General features: G+C 45.3%; 1 protein-coding gene across 10 annotated transcripts in view; it reads left to right on the forward strand.

The window, feature by feature from the left end:
- LOC118206714 (protein unc-79 homolog) overlaps positions 1–16,342 on the forward strand; it is a 50,038-nt gene that overhangs the window by 15,184 nt on the left and 18,512 nt on the right. For 5 of the 10 annotated variants that reach the window (XM_035379761.1, XM_035379729.1, XM_035379771.1 and 2 more), the window contains exons 12-29: positions 2,003–2,232; positions 4,265–4,436; positions 5,352–5,582; positions 6,523–6,713; positions 6,943–7,066; positions 7,801–7,941; positions 8,367–8,582; positions 9,115–9,342; positions 9,802–9,949; positions 10,256–10,335; positions 10,557–10,705; positions 10,907–11,064; positions 12,504–12,685; positions 12,823–13,024; positions 13,275–13,454; positions 14,545–14,613; positions 15,252–15,586; positions 15,799–15,981. In XM_035379761.1, coding sequence (XP_035235652.1) covers positions 2,003–2,232; positions 4,265–4,436; positions 5,352–5,582; positions 6,523–6,713; positions 6,943–7,066; positions 7,801–7,941; positions 8,367–8,582; positions 9,115–9,342; positions 9,802–9,949; positions 10,256–10,335; positions 10,557–10,705; positions 10,907–11,064; positions 12,504–12,685; positions 12,823–13,024; positions 13,275–13,454; positions 14,545–14,613; positions 15,252–15,586; positions 15,799–15,981 — 3,219 coding nt within the window. The remainder of the gene's footprint in view (positions 1–2,002; positions 2,233–4,264; positions 4,437–5,351; positions 5,583–6,522; positions 6,714–6,942; positions 7,067–7,800; positions 7,942–8,366; positions 8,583–9,114; positions 9,343–9,801; positions 9,950–10,255; positions 10,336–10,556; positions 10,706–10,906; positions 11,065–12,503; positions 12,686–12,822; positions 13,025–13,274; positions 13,455–14,544; positions 14,614–15,251; positions 15,587–15,798; positions 15,982–16,342) is intronic. The other 5 variants (XM_035379802.1, XM_035379739.1, XM_035379747.1 and 2 more) reach the window with 4 other exon arrangements.

The raw sequence follows: 16,342 nt of genomic DNA on the forward strand, positions 1-16,342 counted from the left end.
AATTTTGCATGCGTAGAGCACATTAGTCACAATGGATAACTTGCACGTACAAAACTATTTTTCAAGTGCTTTAATCTAGAACAAAATGAATGTATTTTTGGGTTGTTGCGTCAGTATGTACAGACATACAGCACTAATGTATACATACATGGTACATATCTTACTATTGTTAATAAGGCACAAAATTTGTTGCACATCCGGGTTACCTCAGTTTTCAAATCCTAATCACTTCTCTGCTTTTGAAACACTCTACTTCTGTGATGGATGCTTTCAATCTAATTGAACTGGAAGGGCATGATGTTTGTTCCAGACCAATACGCAGAGGTCTGAAATTCCTCCAGGTTTCCACGGTGACAAAGCTCTGGGGGTGGTAATCTCAGGTATCAACTGAGCAGCCGTCGGGTTGACACACAAAGCAGCTGTCCTCCATGCTGGGTCATCCAGCAAATTTAATCCACTGCCTCTCATTTAAACGGGCTTTTTTCAAAGCAGTTAACTGATTTTGTTATAGGGGATGTCTGCAAGTTCTTTTAAAAGCTGAAGCGATACATTTTTATTGCGGAAAACTTTCAAAACATTGACTTGGAACACGAATAGCTGACCCTGCCAGGTTGCACTGTGTGTGTTGCCCTCAAGTGTCCATAACTGTAAAACCTCTTCCCATATCAAACATTGCACTTTGATCCATCTCAAACCGTAGAGCAAAGACCGAAAATGTATGATTCTTCATGCATGAGGCCAATAAACACACCCCAGATGAGTGACTTATGCAAGGAGAAAAACAATACTATCCTAATGTAGGCTGATCTGTATCTGTTGCCTTTGTAAAAAAAAGTGCAAGGGGAGAAAAGATCAGATAATTTGATTGGTGGTAATGCATTTCTGAAATAGGGCAGGGGTTTAGTGACTGAACAGATTAAGCATGTCCCTATTGCCAGGCATTTTATTTTTAGAAAAGTGAGACACTGTGGGGACCCATGTTTGTTTCTCACTTTGAGAACAATATTTCTGGTCCCTTGACACCCTGACGCACATAAAAAAAAGCATCAGAGTCATCTCTCTCCAGTAACCACTCTCAGCGGGCATTATTAACCAAGCTGCATTCTCACAGTTCTGTTTCTCCAACCCACATCAGATCCTTTATAAACTTATTTTCATGTGCATGAAAATCTGATTTTTTTTTATTCAGGAACAAACATAATTCTTGTTGAGCAGAGAAAATTCTCTCCTTATAATAACCAGGCAAAACAAGATATATCCAAAAACGAGATAGGATTTATATCTGCAGAAAGAATGTGGCACTTACACACATCACGGTGGACAACCCAAACTGAGAAAAGTAGGGGCAGTTCCTACTTTCTGTGATCAAAAAGTGTTTTACCAGTAACAAGCATAATTCTACATCTGACTGGTGAATTGTTTATACGTAAGCATAGAGTAAAATTTGACATCAGAGAGAGAGAGAGAGAGAGATGCTATTCTCCACCCTCCATGCCCTTCCAGTTCCATTCTGAAGCAGTGCCAAACCTACATGCCTTTTCTGTATCTGATAAAAAGGGAGCAGAAACACATGGCTATTGGCAACCTAATTTAATGGCCAGTGACTTTAATGGCAAGACTTTGCTAACCGTCCAAGTGAATAATTCATGTGAAATCAGAGGAACTGCTGGTCATTTCCATTGAAGGGCTGCTGGTCATTTTCCTTGAAGTGAGCTACAATGATTAAATTAAGCCTCTAATCCACATTCAAAATGATCTAAGACAATATTCCCCAAGATTTCACTGGTTCATATCATTTGCATGCGACTTCTTTTATTAATTCAAACATTCAGTTTGCGCTGTCAGCTGCATTTGATCAGAATCCTTATGTAAATGACTGATTACCTGATGGATTTTTAGCTGAGAGCAGATGATGGCGTATGTTTCCAGCAATAGTTGTGTCCTTTCCTGTACCATGTACCTCCCCTCCTCCGCCCTCCCCTTCCCCCTCTCTCTCCGACAGAACTGCAGCTCCCACGTCAGGAGAGCGGTCGTCACCTGCTTCTCAGCCGGTTGCTGTGGGCGCCATGGCAACCGCCCTGTTCGCTACTGCAAGCGTTGCCATGTCAACCACCACAGCAGCGAAGTGGGGGCCTCTGCGGAGACCCACCTCTACCAGACCTCCCCCCCTCCCATCAATACGCGCGAATGTGGAGCTGAGGAGCTGGTGTGCACTGTGGAGGCTGTGGTGAGGTAATAATGATCCGCTATCAACAAGCCCATGCACGTGCCTGCACACTGCCATAGCACAAGCCCCGCCATTCCCTCCTGCTTTTCACAAGCATATGTTATCTGGCACATTTCAGTCTAAGTGACTGTGTTTAAGCCTAGGAAATTGGTTTTATTTGCCTAGCCTTCTAAAACACTGCAGGTTGTGTAGCATTACATTTTCACTGCTGTGACCTTGTCAATGCCGAAGTCGGTTTTTATGACAACACCTACTCATGTTAATAACAGCCGAATGGTACAAAATGACTTTTTTAAGATGAGGAAGAAGACTTCCAGCAAAGATTTAAACAGCGCCATTTAGACAGTGCAATTAGATGCAATTAAAGATGTGGCATGGACAGATCTAAAAGCATCGATAGAAATGATATTATTCCTGATGAAATTAGTACTATCCATTAGTACGAGTAACTGTATATCATTTGTAGCATTTTTTGTTTGTCTCCATTTTTTAAATACTTTTTTCTGACTAGTATTATACGGCACCAGAGCTATATAAAAAAAAACATTTTGAAGCCACTGCAGGTTTGAGCCTTAGTAAAAGTGGGTACAGATATTTCTTCGGCATCACAAATCCCAGATCTTGATTCAGTGCGGGGTGCAGAGATTAAAATGTTTTATTTCCTCACTTTCATTCAGTATAGTAAAGGGGAAACTCACACTTAGTATTAAATACTGTCAAAATAATATTATAGAAGGCAGATAATACTATGTCTGACACATGTTGTGATTACCCATGGCCTCTCAAAAAGAAGAAAAAGCCGTTTGTGTAAATCAGATGTTGATATGTTAAAACCCACAAAATGCTCTTGTGAAATGGTCCAAGTCTAATGACTGAACCGTTTGCACTGGCCCCATTTTGAAACAGGACTTTTTTTGTGGTTATTAAACTATCTTGTTTATATGTCAAGCTTTTTCTCAGTTTCATTCACTGTTGCTTCATTGCCTAATTAAATAGTGCAGTCCAAGGTGATTGTCTCTAGGGTGCACTTATTCATTAGGTTAACTCATAACAAATTAGACTCAAGCTTCAGTTAAAGGTTCAAGACGTGCAGAAATATGAAGCATGGGAATGCACAATGACTAGTAGTTGCTTGTAAAGATGAAGCATGCAGTTGATTGAATTTGAAGGTAGCCAACAGAAGCAGTTGATAAGTTAATAAAAGAAAAACTGGAAGTTTGAAAGCTTGTAACACAACGTTTTTCAGACCTGTCCTTGATAAAGCGGAATACCTGCCCCTAATATAAATTCATTGAATGAACTAGACACTTCAAATTAATAAACACAGATTTTTAGCGTAGCATGGTGCATTCCTCTGCAATAACCTACGGTCTATGGCAATAACACGCACGAACATCTCCACAACGAACAAAAAAACAAACAAAACAGGACATACTAAGTGCTATCAAATGGGCGAAAATATTACAGGAGTTGCTCATCGAATCTGGGTTACTTTCACAAGATATGCAACCATTTTCACTCAATATTAGCTCAATAGCCGGAAGTCCGAACGGTTTTCACGAAATGTTGACACAAGAAAATAAATCTGCCGCCACTTTAGAGTTACAGCAAGCCGTCGAAGGTTACAAGTTAGGTTATATTCTTCCACGTTCATTCTGCTTTTATGGAGAAGCGGGGCAAATAAAAGGCCAGGCTAAATAAGCGTTTCGTTATTATAATCTTGTCCAGTTTGCCTGTAACTGCATAGCTACAGAGCTAACTTTACTATGGTACATAAATAACAGTCACTTCCCTTATGTGCAGTTCTTAAATGTCCAATATTTAGGCTAATTCAAACGTAAATAGCCTACATTTGTTAATGAGCACATTAACGTAGTCTCACCTTAGTCTAGATTGATGGTCCCTACTGGACTCATATGTAACGTACTCCGTTGGAGATGAATAAACACGAGACATTTCACTATGTACTACCTATCACTGATCTCGGATGTTCAATTTCTACACACACATATGGCTGTGACTGGACATCGCATCCAGTCTGCTGAAGGAAGCGGAGATCCACGCAGAGCTGCGGGAGTACGAGATGAACAAACGCCGACAGATGGGCCTGTCAGCTTCTCACCACTCCTTGGACAACATCGACTTTGACAACAAAGAGGACGACCAGCATGACCAGAGGCTGCTCAGTCAGTTCGGTATCTGGTTCCTGGTGAGATTCTCTTATCTGGCCACTGTTCCGTGTGCTTGGCGGTTAACCTCAGTTCACCGCGTCTCTGTACTAAAACTTTCATGTCCTCATTGTTGGTTGTGCTCAGTCATCAGTAGCAACCGGTGCATGGCTCAGTTGGCTGCGTTTCCGCTAGGTTAATTTCGCCTCTTCTCAGCATCCCTGAGTAGGCTATAGTGAGTCACTTAAAGCCACTCTGTAAAATAAAGATGCTTGGGCACAGGTTTGTATTTTTAAAATAAATATGTCAAGACTGGCAAACTGGGTCACTTTAGCAGTCACACTATAATTGGCATCTGGCTCTTTTGCACTTTGGATCACAAAGGTTGATTTTTTTTTTCTCAGTGGAAAAGTACTGTAGCAGAGTCTATTATTATTCTGTGTTACGGTCTGTTGTGTGGTAGAGAATTACTAGTATTACTTTACAGTGTATTTTGTCATTCTGAGCTATACGGCGTTGTGAATTGTATTCAATAATTCTGTGTTGTAATTTGTCATCCAATGCTGGGTGCTGGGTTTTGCTATAGTAAAATTTTCTGTGTCGACGGGTTGGCCCTCTGTGAAAGTGACCTTGGTACTGTGCTAGAGACGCTGGTTGGGTTCTTATGTGGCTCCACCATCCCAGTCAGTAGTACAGCCATGTGCACATTAATGTCCACTGCAATGCTGCGTCAAAGCATGCTGTGCTTTCTGCACAGTAAAATCTCCAGTTTTAATTCAACTCTAACAGTGTTAATTTGACTCTTAACAGATAACATTTGGTTCCACATTCCAGAGTGCGGCCAAATGTTATCTGTTAAGAGTTGAATTAATACTGGACATTTTACTGTGGGCTGTTTATATGGAAATCTCTCTGCTTATGCCTCTACCTCACATCAGCACCTTCTGCTCCTGTAGGTGAGCCTGTGCACACCGAGTGAGAACACGCCCACGGAGAGCTTGGCCCGGCTGGTCAGCATGGTGTTCCAGTGGTTCCACTCCACCGCCTACATGATGGACGACGAGGTGGGCAGCTTGGTGGAGAAGCTCAAGCCGCAGTTTGTTACCAAGTGGCTGAAGACGGTGTGCGACGTGCGCTTCGACGTCATGGTCATGTGCCTGCTGCCCAAGCCAGTGGAGTTTGCGCGGGTGAGTCGGAGTGTGAGTGTGAGCGTGAGGGAAAGTGCGAGTGTAAGTTTGTCATGAGTGGAAACGACTGGTGTATTAATAAACTAAAATCACAAAATAATAGGGTTTCCTCGTTCTAAGAGTCATAACTGGCAGGCCCTCAAGGTTAAAGGGTGTTCCAGCCTCTATGTGTGGCTGTCAGTTGGCTCAAAGTTCTCCATGAGATAGGGACAGCGTGGCATAGCCATTGAAAAAACTGTAGTATTGATACCTCTTGGAAAAAAATGTTGTGACGCTATTCTGTGGTAATACTCTGGACCTAAGGGCTTCAGGGATACCTTTGAAATTATTCCTGTGCCTGTCTGAATTATGGCTGCTCTTATTAATAGGCAGTGTGGCCCATTAATTTATCTTTGTTCCCAAGACGGCTCCTAATACAGTTGTGCTGTCTTCATCTGTTACAATACTGTGTTATTTTAATCGCTCTCACATGTTCTGTCTCTAGCGTCGTACCTGTCCCCAGTTTTGTCTGTTTGCAGTTTACCCAGTTTTCAGTTTATTCTTGCACCATCAGTACATGTCTGTGCTAGGGTTGCCAGATGGCCGTTTTTGGACCGGAATGTTTGTACAAAGTATTTGTACAGGTCCAGTTTGTGGTCTGGACAATATAAATGTCCGGTCTGGTTAATTGATTGTAATATCACCACCAGTTTGTAATTTTCTCCACTACCCCCCCCCCCCCCCCAATCCACCAACTCCCCCCCAACACCTGGGTCCTCCATCAGTTCTGACAGCACCCCTCCCCCCTAAGTCCGCGTCTGGTTTGTAACAAATTATAAATCTGGCAACCGGAGTCTGTGCCCAGCGTTCTGCTCTAGTGAGCCGGAAGGTTTTCAGTGTTCCTTTGGTGCTGCCAATGTGTGACGTCAGCCGTGTCCTGAGCGATTGTGGATGTCCCCAGGTGGGAGGTTACTGGGACAAGTCGTGCAGCACGGTGACACAGCTGAAGGAGGGTCTCAACCGGATCCTGTGCCTGATCCCCTACAACGTCATCAGCCAGCCGCTTTGGGAGTGCTTCATGCCCGAATGGCTGGAGGCCATCCGCACCGAGGTGCCTGACCACCAGCTCAAGGAGTTCCGGGAGGTTCTCAGGTACCCACCCCTTCTCCCCAGTCCCCCTGCACTGTTCTGACTGTTCATCACCTGGGTCACCTTCACCCTGTGAAAACACTATATATTAACAGGGCTCCACAGCACATCTTTCAGACCCACTGCTAATATCATTCAGTTGCCCCTGTGAATTTTTTTTTACATTGCCTAGTTAAGAAAGATACTTCGAGTGCAGACAGTGATTGTGGTTTCCTTCTCTCTCCCCCTACAGTAAGATGTTTGACATTGAGCTGTGCCCACTGCCTTTTTCCATGGAGGAGATGTTTGGGTTCATCAGCTGCCGGTTCTCGGGGTACCCGGCGTCTGTCCAAGAGCAGGCTTTGCTCTGGCTCCACGTGAGTACTCCACCAGTGCAGTGTTCCAGGACAGGCCCGTTCACTGCTGCATCCTGCCAGTCCATTCTGGGCTGCGGAATGGGAAAAGAATGGGATCGCTTCGAATTTCCTTTCATCCAGCTGATGCCTTTATCTGTGGCTTATGCATTCTGGAATCTTCCATTGACATTAAGTGGGTCTGTCTATGCAGTGTAGACACTGAACCCACAACCAAAGTCAGATGTGCCTATTATACAGATTTAGGAAGTATATTGAAAATCTCTCGAAGGACTTGGTTGCTGATTTATGCCTGGTTGTGCAGGCCAGAATAGGGGAATTCAGCATTGGATGTGGTTTGTGGCTGTGCGGATTGTGCTGAATATGGATCTAGGTCATGCTGTTGGCATGAAACTGCTTCAGAAAGCTATTGCTCTTTGTGAGGGACTGTGCCTTTTGATTCACTGCTTTATGTGCTGTCACAACCCACACTGCCAAAATAATCATCATATTTTCCCTTTTGTATCATTGTGTAACAGATTTTGAGTTAGTGATGGTATATTTTCAAATGCGACATATATCCATCAAAACCTCTAAATACAGCAGAAATGTTTGTCTATCTGTGTGTGTGTGTGTGTTTGCGTGCGTGTGGGTGTGTGTGTCTGCTTGTTTGTGTGTGTGTGTGTGTGTGTGTGTGTGTGTGTCCTTGCGCGCTTGTGTGTCTGTCTGTATGTGTGCCTGTTCGTGTGTTTGTGCAGGTGCTATCAGAGCTGGACATCGTGGTGCCTCTCCAGCTGCTGATTGGCATGTTCTCTGATGGAGTGAACTCACTGAAGGAGCTGGCCAATCAGCGGAAAGCGCGGGCGACGGACCTGTCAGGAAACACAGGGGCTCGAAGGGTGAGAGCGCAGAGGCCTATGACAGACCATCCGGCCGAGGGGGAGAGGATTCGGGCCAAGTGATCCTGCCTCGAATGAGTCACACACTGACTTTTTCCACAGTCCTTTCCAAAGACTGCAGAAACAAGCCCTTTCCATGCACACTGCTGCCCTCACAACAAAGCTACAGCTAAGCCAATAGCAGCCTAGAAGCACACATTTGCAATTGCACTATTTCTAGCCTGTGTTGTCGACTCCCTAGATATTTGTGTTGCTATGGCAGCCACTGCAGATTAAATAATGTTTTTCAACACACTTAATTTCATGAAACTTTAGCAATGGCATAAAAGCAGTACATTAAAAGACCCCCCTGGCTAGGTTGACCTTTGACCCCTGCCGGGTGCGATTAAGTGCTTTGTGTTAGATGCCTGCTGTGGTGTTTGCAGGTGAGCGTGGTGTCGGATCCGGGAAGGCGTGGCCAGCACAGCACCCTGAGCCCCTTCCCTAGCCCCTTCCGCAGCCCCTTCCGCAGCCCGCTGCGCTGCAGCCCCTTTAAGAACCTGGGCCACGCCCCCGCCCACTGCGCCCTCGACCTGGACTGCGAGGACGACGACATGAACCTGGGCTGCTTCATCCTGATGTTCGACCTCATCCTCAAGCAGGTGACCTAATAAAATACAAGCAGTTTGATTGTGTGTGTCTGCACGTTTGTGTGTGTGCATATGCGTGATTGCGCGTGTATTTGTGTGTTTTGCTTTGTTTGTATCTGTGTTTGTATCTGTGTGTCTGAGTGTGTGTATGCACATGTTAATATTTGTATTCAAGTGTTTTTATTTGTGTATGTGCATATGTGTGTGTGTGTGTGCCCATGTTTGTGTGTCGTTTTTTTGTGTATGTTTATGTGTATGTGTGTCTAAATGTGTGTATGCACTTGTTGGCATTTGTGTTTTTTGTTTTGTCTGTGTATGCGTGCATGCTGTGGAATTGCTCCACCGTTGGAGTAGGAGAGTACCCATAAAAAGGCAATACGCCTGGCTGCCTACCAAAATCAGTGTAAAAACTCCCTTATAAATGGAACCGGTGCTAGTAACAGTCCTAATGACACTGCTGTCAATGACTGCGGAGGTCTCCCGTTGCACACTGAGATCACTAATGAAACTCCAGTAACGGCATCCGACGTCTCTGCCGGGACAGATGGAGCTGCAGGACGACGGCGTGACGCTGGGCCTGGACAACAGCCTGGCCAAGGACATCATGGGCATCGTTAACAACGTCTTCCAGGCGCCGTGGGGCGGCTCGCACACCTGCCAAAAGGACGAGAAGGCCCTGGAGTGCAGCCTGTGCCAGTCCAGCATCCTGTGCTACCAGCTGGGCTGCGAGCTGCTGGAGAGGCTGGCCCCCCGGGAGGAGATTCGCCTGGTGGTGAGGGCCCCGACGGACACGCGACATCGAACGGACGCGTCCTCACAGAACCGCTCCCTCTTTCACAACCCCCCCCCCCCCTTCCCGTTAGCTGGCTTTCCTGTTTATATGTGTTACTGCCCCATTTCTCATGCAGCGCTAAAGTATGTCCAGCGCTAATAGGTCCGCCCACTTATCTCATGACATACTTAGGGCTGATTGTTTCTTCTCCAAGATCTCTATGGGGACTTGATGTAATTGATGCTAGATTTTGTTATTTGTTCTCATAGGGTGGGTTAGCTTTTATGTCGCTGATTATGCCAAAGCCATCTCTAAAGTTTTGACCCTAAAAGGGCATGTTTGCTTTGTTGTTAAATTATTTTCCCGCAACTTCTAGAAACAGTGGTGGTAACCGTCATTCCATAGGCCTGTCTTTTAAGAAATGCTGACGCTGGTGATTTGTGGTGGGTTCCTCTGTAGGAGCCCACAGACAGCCTGGAGGACACGCTGATCTTTCCCCGGGCTGAGTTCTCCATAGGCAATGACCAAGGGCCTGAGGAGGGAGACAACCCTGCCGGCAGACAGGCAGACAACCCCGGCAATCAGAGCCACTCCCCCGACAACCCTTGTACGTGTCCACGGTGAAACAGAGCCCAGAGTGTACATGTTAATCTAGGAAGTAAGCCTAAGCAAAAAGCTAGCGTTTCAGCAAGCGCAGCAGAAATAAAAGAAGAAATAATAAATAAATAAATAAATGAAATAATTTTTTTTGACCCTCCACTCCCAATATATGTTGGGATATAGTGGAATTGGTGAGTGGGGGTGTCAGAATATTAGAATACAGTTCTGTATATATTATAATGTTGTCCTGCTTCCTCTGTGACCATGTGCAGGTAGGTTTTCTTACTGAATCCTCAATATATGTGTCACACAGCCATGAGGAACAATGCTGAAAAGAAGTTCTCCTACCAGCAGCTGCCAGTGTCCCTCAAGCTCATTTACACCATACTACAGGTAGGTGTATTGTATTTGTTATATTTATTATATTTCTATCCATTTTGTACCCTTTAAAGTTCATAAATATGTGATTAGAATGTTCTTAACTAAACATTATAATGCTGATATAACAGTCACTACTGGTAATTGAAAGCAATGGAGTTCCAGAACACAGAATTTTGAAGAAAAAAAAAACCTGCTGTTCAACATGTTAAAATACAGCACTTCTTGCCTTCCAGGAAATGGCTAAATTTGATGAGCCAGACATCCTCTTCAACATGTTGAACTGCTTGAAAATCCTGTGTCTTCACGGCGAGTGTCTGTATTTGGCCCGCAAAGACCACCCTCAGTTCCTTGCCTATGTCCAGGACAAGATGCTGATACCCAGGTGAACTAGTGACACAACGTCTCTTCTTCTCTATGTGATAAATTGCTCATCTCCTCTCTGATAACCATAGAATGATAAGCCTGTAGCCCTGCTTGACCAAGGGAAGATATTAAGAAGCTGGCTTTGAGTTCAGGTGTCCGGGGTAGAGATGAGCTGCACATCGCTCCGGGTGTCTTATGAACTAGCTTCTCGCCCCTGTAGCCTGTGGCGTATGCTGAAGTCTGAGTTCTGCCAGCTGGCCTCCCTGGCAGTGCCCCAGCTCCTGCATGCCCTCTCCCTGCCCCACGGTGCTGACATCTTCTGGGGGATCGTGGACAGCCACTTCAACAGCAAGGACTGGAAGATGCGTTTTGAAGCAGGTAGGGTCAACATAAGGTCCGTGTAAGGACGGTGTAATGCTGCAGAAGGCTTTGCAAAAACAACTATGATTCATTTTAAAGATGAGCGTTATATTGTTGATTACTGCTCCTTGAACAGCAACAAAAGCCGATAAGGATCACAAAAATTACTATCATTGTTATTGCCGAGACATGCGGCATATAAATGTCAGTCCGTTTAGTGCTAATGGTATAACAATAAAACTCTTTGCGGAACAGCTTGGTGGAGTGTGTATATCAATGCACATGACTGTGACAGCATTTTAGTCTAATAGTGTGTAGGAGGCAGAAACCCGCCCTCACACAGACTCAATGATCTCCCACTACTCTGGACTGGTTACTGGGGCAACTCTGGCACTGAAAGATTGTGGGATTGGTAAGGAGGCGATGACTGTAGAATTGGACTGAGGGAGCGGATGCCCTTGGAGAGGGCAGGGTCTGTGGAACAGGGCCAGAGTTTTGGAGGAGAGGAGAAATCTCACAGACGCAGGGCTAATATATACAGGAATTCCCTCACAGACAGTGTAAAGGACTTGCACAATGTAGACATTAGTCCGTGTATCAATGCACACATGTGCATTTATTGAACTAACAGAGACAGGTGAGATATGTTTTTGAAAGCTGTGATGTTGTTTTGCTTGTGATGGCTTGTCACACATTGATGGGTTTGAGCCCACCTCAGTCATTTAATAAACCATTATTTCTAATTAACTAATTATGTCCACAGATTAGAGACTTTAGCCGGTCCCAAGCAGATGGTCATTTACACGTCTCTGTATATCACCCAGAAGGAGCCCAGTTGGGTGTCAGTGCCTGACTGAGTGCTGCAGACAATTTGGCAAAAACACCCCCTGCTCTAATCTGGATTTGGTACCATGCTGCCTCTTAGTGGCCAGATACTGTAAGAGTAGCCATCTTGCAGAGGAGTACACTTTCGTGACATGCATTTCTGAGAAGAATATTTATTTATTATTATTAAATGGTTATATTTATGTTATGCAAATATTATTTATTTATGCATATGATTTGTATTTATTTGAACAATTTTGCCTCAATTAAAGGTTAGATTTCTTTCATGTTTTGAGTGTAAGATCAAGCTGACAAACAATGACAGTTTTTCATAGCCTTTCCCAAAGGTGCCAATAATTCTGGAGGGCAAGGGATTCAAAAGCAATTAGGGTTCAAAAATGGTATTTCAATAATGTTGTGATCAGATATGACTCAATATATTTCCAAATAATTTCACCAAACATCCTTAGTTTCACTAATCAGAGATCAATTTGAACCCCCTATCAGGTCTACAAAATGAGGGTAGAATAGCCTTTACTAAGTTTTCCTAATGACTGGTGCTCTCTGGCTCTGAGGAATCAGCACTCATTAACATGTTTGGGGAAATGCCTCTTTCTGATTGGTGCCGCCAGTGGAGAGAGTGGCCGTGCTGTGCCGGTTCCTGGACATCACCTCCGTGAACAAGAACCACCTGCTGAAGTACTCGCTGGCCCACTCCTTCTGCTGCTTCCTGGCCGCCGTGGAGGACGTGAACCCGGCCGTGGCCACCCGCGCCCGGCTGCTCCTGGACACCATCAAGAGGCCCGCGCTGCAGGTGAGTACGGGGGCGGGGGAAGGCCTGAGCTCCTGTTCCCGCCCTCCGCTTTAACCTACGCCTGCGCATGAACGTAGCGGCGGCTGGTATGAGGGTGAGCGTGCGGTACGCGCCTCAGTGTGTGTCCCTCTCTGCAGGGCCTGTGTCTGTGCCTGGACTTCCAGTTCGACACGGTGGTGAGGGACCGGCCCATCATCCTGAGCAAGCTGCTGCTGCTCCACTTCCTCAAGAAGGACGTCCCGGCACTCAGCTGGGAGTTCTTCGTCAATCGCTTCGAGACGCTGTCCTTGGAGGCCCAGCTGCACCTTGACTGCAACAAGGAGTTCCCTTTCCCCACCAGTACGCTCCGACACCCCGTTACGTCCCCGTGTCGCACCATTCTGGTTGACTGGATGGTAGCAGTACCACAAAGAAAATGTATTTTAGTGTGTGTGTGTGTGTGTGTGTGTGTCTGGCGTAAAATGGAGGTAGTGTTTCAGTTACCATGCAGCAAAGTTAGCTCACTGTATGCTATATTGAAAAAACCAGTACAGCAGCACTGCAGGTTGATCGCCATTTTGATCGCCGTCCCTGTTCCCTCCCCCGGCAGCCATCACGGCCGTGCGGACTAACGTGGCCAACCTGAGCGACGCCGCCATGTGGAAGATCCGACGGGCGCGCTTCGCGCGGAACCGGCAGAAGAGCGTGCGCTCCCTGCGCGACAGCGTGAAGGGCCCGGCCGAGTCCAAGCGGGCCTTCTCCCTCCCCGAGACGCTGAGCAACAGACTGCGTGAGTCTCTGCCGCTCCCGCTCGGCCCGAGCGAGCGTCTGTTCCCGTCCTCCTCCCGTCTCTCTCTCTCCGCTCACTCGTCTCTCAGAAGGTTTTGTAAGTCCGTAAGGCCTTTGTAAGGCGAATATCCTTGTCCTATTTGCCCTTCATTTCTCATCCTTGTCTGTAGGAGGGGGACTGCCTCCCTCTGTTTCCTTTTCCTTGTTTTTATTTTTCATTTTTTTTGCACAGGATGTCTGGGTTTCAGGAACGTTGTTCAGGACCATGTTAGCTTGATAAGACATTTTGAAAAAGCCTCACAAATTACCCCGATGGCAAATGTGCTATTATTTTTTTGTCAGTATAAATAATATTTAGCTCAGGGCCAGGCCTGGCCAAAGCAGCGAGAGCTGATGAACCTACTTTAATTTATGTTTGGAATTCAATTTCAGCAAAACTATTTCTATAGCAATGAATTTGTGTTGACAAGTTAACAACATTTCTTTATGAAAGCAGTTTATCACATGAGCCAGAGGCAGAAATACATTGAAATGAGGCTGCACTGAATTTTGGGGTCACACACCAGTCACCTATCAATTATTATGTATGTATATGTGTATGTATGTATATGTTGTGTACCTCAATGTTTTATCAAGTCATTAAGCTTAGCTAATCAGCCAGTGTTACACAAGGCTAATTCAATATATGGCAGTAGACATCATCACATGGCTGTTATAATATATGACACATTAACAAAGCATGCTTTGAAGAATTTAGAGCAAAGTCAATGAGATTAGAAGGGTATGGATAGGGTGTGTTTCTAGTTTTTGATTGGACTAGAGGGCCAAGTTAACATATTCAATTGTGTTAGAATTTTTCGCTGTAGCCATTTTATCAGCTAATGACTGTTTGGTCTGAGCTGGCCGCTGCACAGCAGCACTGCTGGAAAGCCCATTATCCACCGCCCGTCAGACATTTACGTTTTTGGCTCTTTAGCGCAGCTTGAGTTTTGAACGTGAAAGTCTGTCCAAATTGATCTGAAGCTTGGGCACACATCCTGTGGCATCCCCAGAACATTTCCTAAATCGTGTTCTCCATGTGTGGTTTTTAGCTCTAAGGCTTGCGAGGCAAGAGCAGTCTGCCCCAACTCTGGGAGATATGATAGAGAAAGTCCTGCCAGGTAAATAACAGACGAGTCTGACTCACTTCTTCAACCGAAACACAAATTTCCTTTACTGTGGCTCTTGATGAGAGCGTATTTATTACTTTAGAAGAGGTTGAAAATGACCTTCCCACAGTTATGCCTTTTAATTAATCAATCCATTATGAACAGATAGATTCTCTATACGCAGGCTATTCAACTCTCATTGTGGAGGGCAAGTAAGAAGATGGTTTTCCATCTCTCTGTAGACAACTGAAGCTCAAACCTGGGGAGGGAAAGGAATTGGGTTCAGTCAAGAAAATGATGGGCTTAAACAGGTCATGTAATACTATGCCAAGCTGGAACTGAAGCCTGAACAAATTGCAACCCTCCATGTCCAGTGTTGAATAGCTCTGCTCTATATCATATATGGTTACAATAACCCCCACAGCATTTTTTTCCTATTAATTCACATTTGTGTCAATGAACTGGTATAATAGATGTAGGGTCATTAATAGTTTACAATCATAACAGCCATCATAAGAAATGAGCGATTCTCTACTATTTGATTTACAGACTGTAGGGCATGTAAGGACCAGACATGATGACCATGATGGCATTCTCTACCCCGCCCCCCCCCCCGTTCCTCCCCTCCCCTCCTCCCCGCCCCTTTGCAGCGCAATTTCTCCTGCCCTGTAACCCTGATGGTTCAGCCCCTCTCCTAGGCCAGAACACGCCTGAGGATGACTCAATCATTAAGGACCTGCAACCAGAGGATGCTGGGATAGACCACCAGACGGTGCACCACCTGATCATGGTGCTGATGAAGTTCATGGCGAAGGACAAGAGCAGCGCTGAGGCGGACATCGGCAGCGCCAAGGCCTTCAACACGGTCAAGCGCCACCTCTACGTGCTGCTGGGCTATGACCAGCAGGAGGGCTGCTTCATGATCGCTCCACAGAAGATGAGAACCTCCACCTGCTTCAACGCCTTCATCGCCGGTATCGCTCAGGTGAGGAAGAGAAGGGACAGAAGAAGAGTGAAGGGTGTGCACTCTAATATTTGATAAGAAAAAAAGTTAAGTCAAAGACAACAGAAAACAGCAACAGCAGGATGGTTCAAATTATGGAACTGATTTCAGACTTCAGACTGTGGCTTGGGAAAGGCTGTTTAAAGGTATGTTTCCTGATCAAGGGGGAAAATGTCTGAACTTGTCTTTTGCAGGTTATGGATTACAACATTGGACTGGGGAAGCAGCTGCTCCCCCTGGTGGTGCAGGTGCTGAAGTACTGCACCTGCCCCCAGCTGCGGCACTACTTCCAGCAGCCGCCCCGCTGCTCTCTCTGGGCTTTGCGTCCACACATCCGTCAGATGTGGCTCAAGGCCTTGCTGGTCATTCTCTACAAGGTAATCACTTGCCACATTGCCATCTGCACATTTGTGCAATGTGAGAGATTTAAGTCTTTATTCTTTATTATATTATAACTTGACCTGTCTTTATTCAGGAAGGTCATTTAAGAACATATTCTCATTTACAATTACATTCTTGGCCAAAAGGTTTAAAAACACCACAGGGAAAGTAAACACTTATCTACACTGTAGATTAAAAGTACAGACAAATGCAAACAAGCAAATAGCCGGAGCAATATATGTAAGCACAATATACTGTAATTGTGATAGATGCTAAATACCCACAGCAGTTGCTGTTGCCATGATTAAACCATTCAAAATGGATAGTGAAATATAATTCGATTCAGATTCAAATAGC

Source organism: Anguilla anguilla, chromosome 1 (genome assembly GCF_013347855.1).
Source record: "Anguilla anguilla isolate fAngAng1 chromosome 1, fAngAng1.pri, whole genome shotgun sequence".
Classification (NCBI taxonomy): Eukaryota; Metazoa; Chordata; class Actinopteri; order Anguilliformes; family Anguillidae; genus Anguilla; species Anguilla anguilla.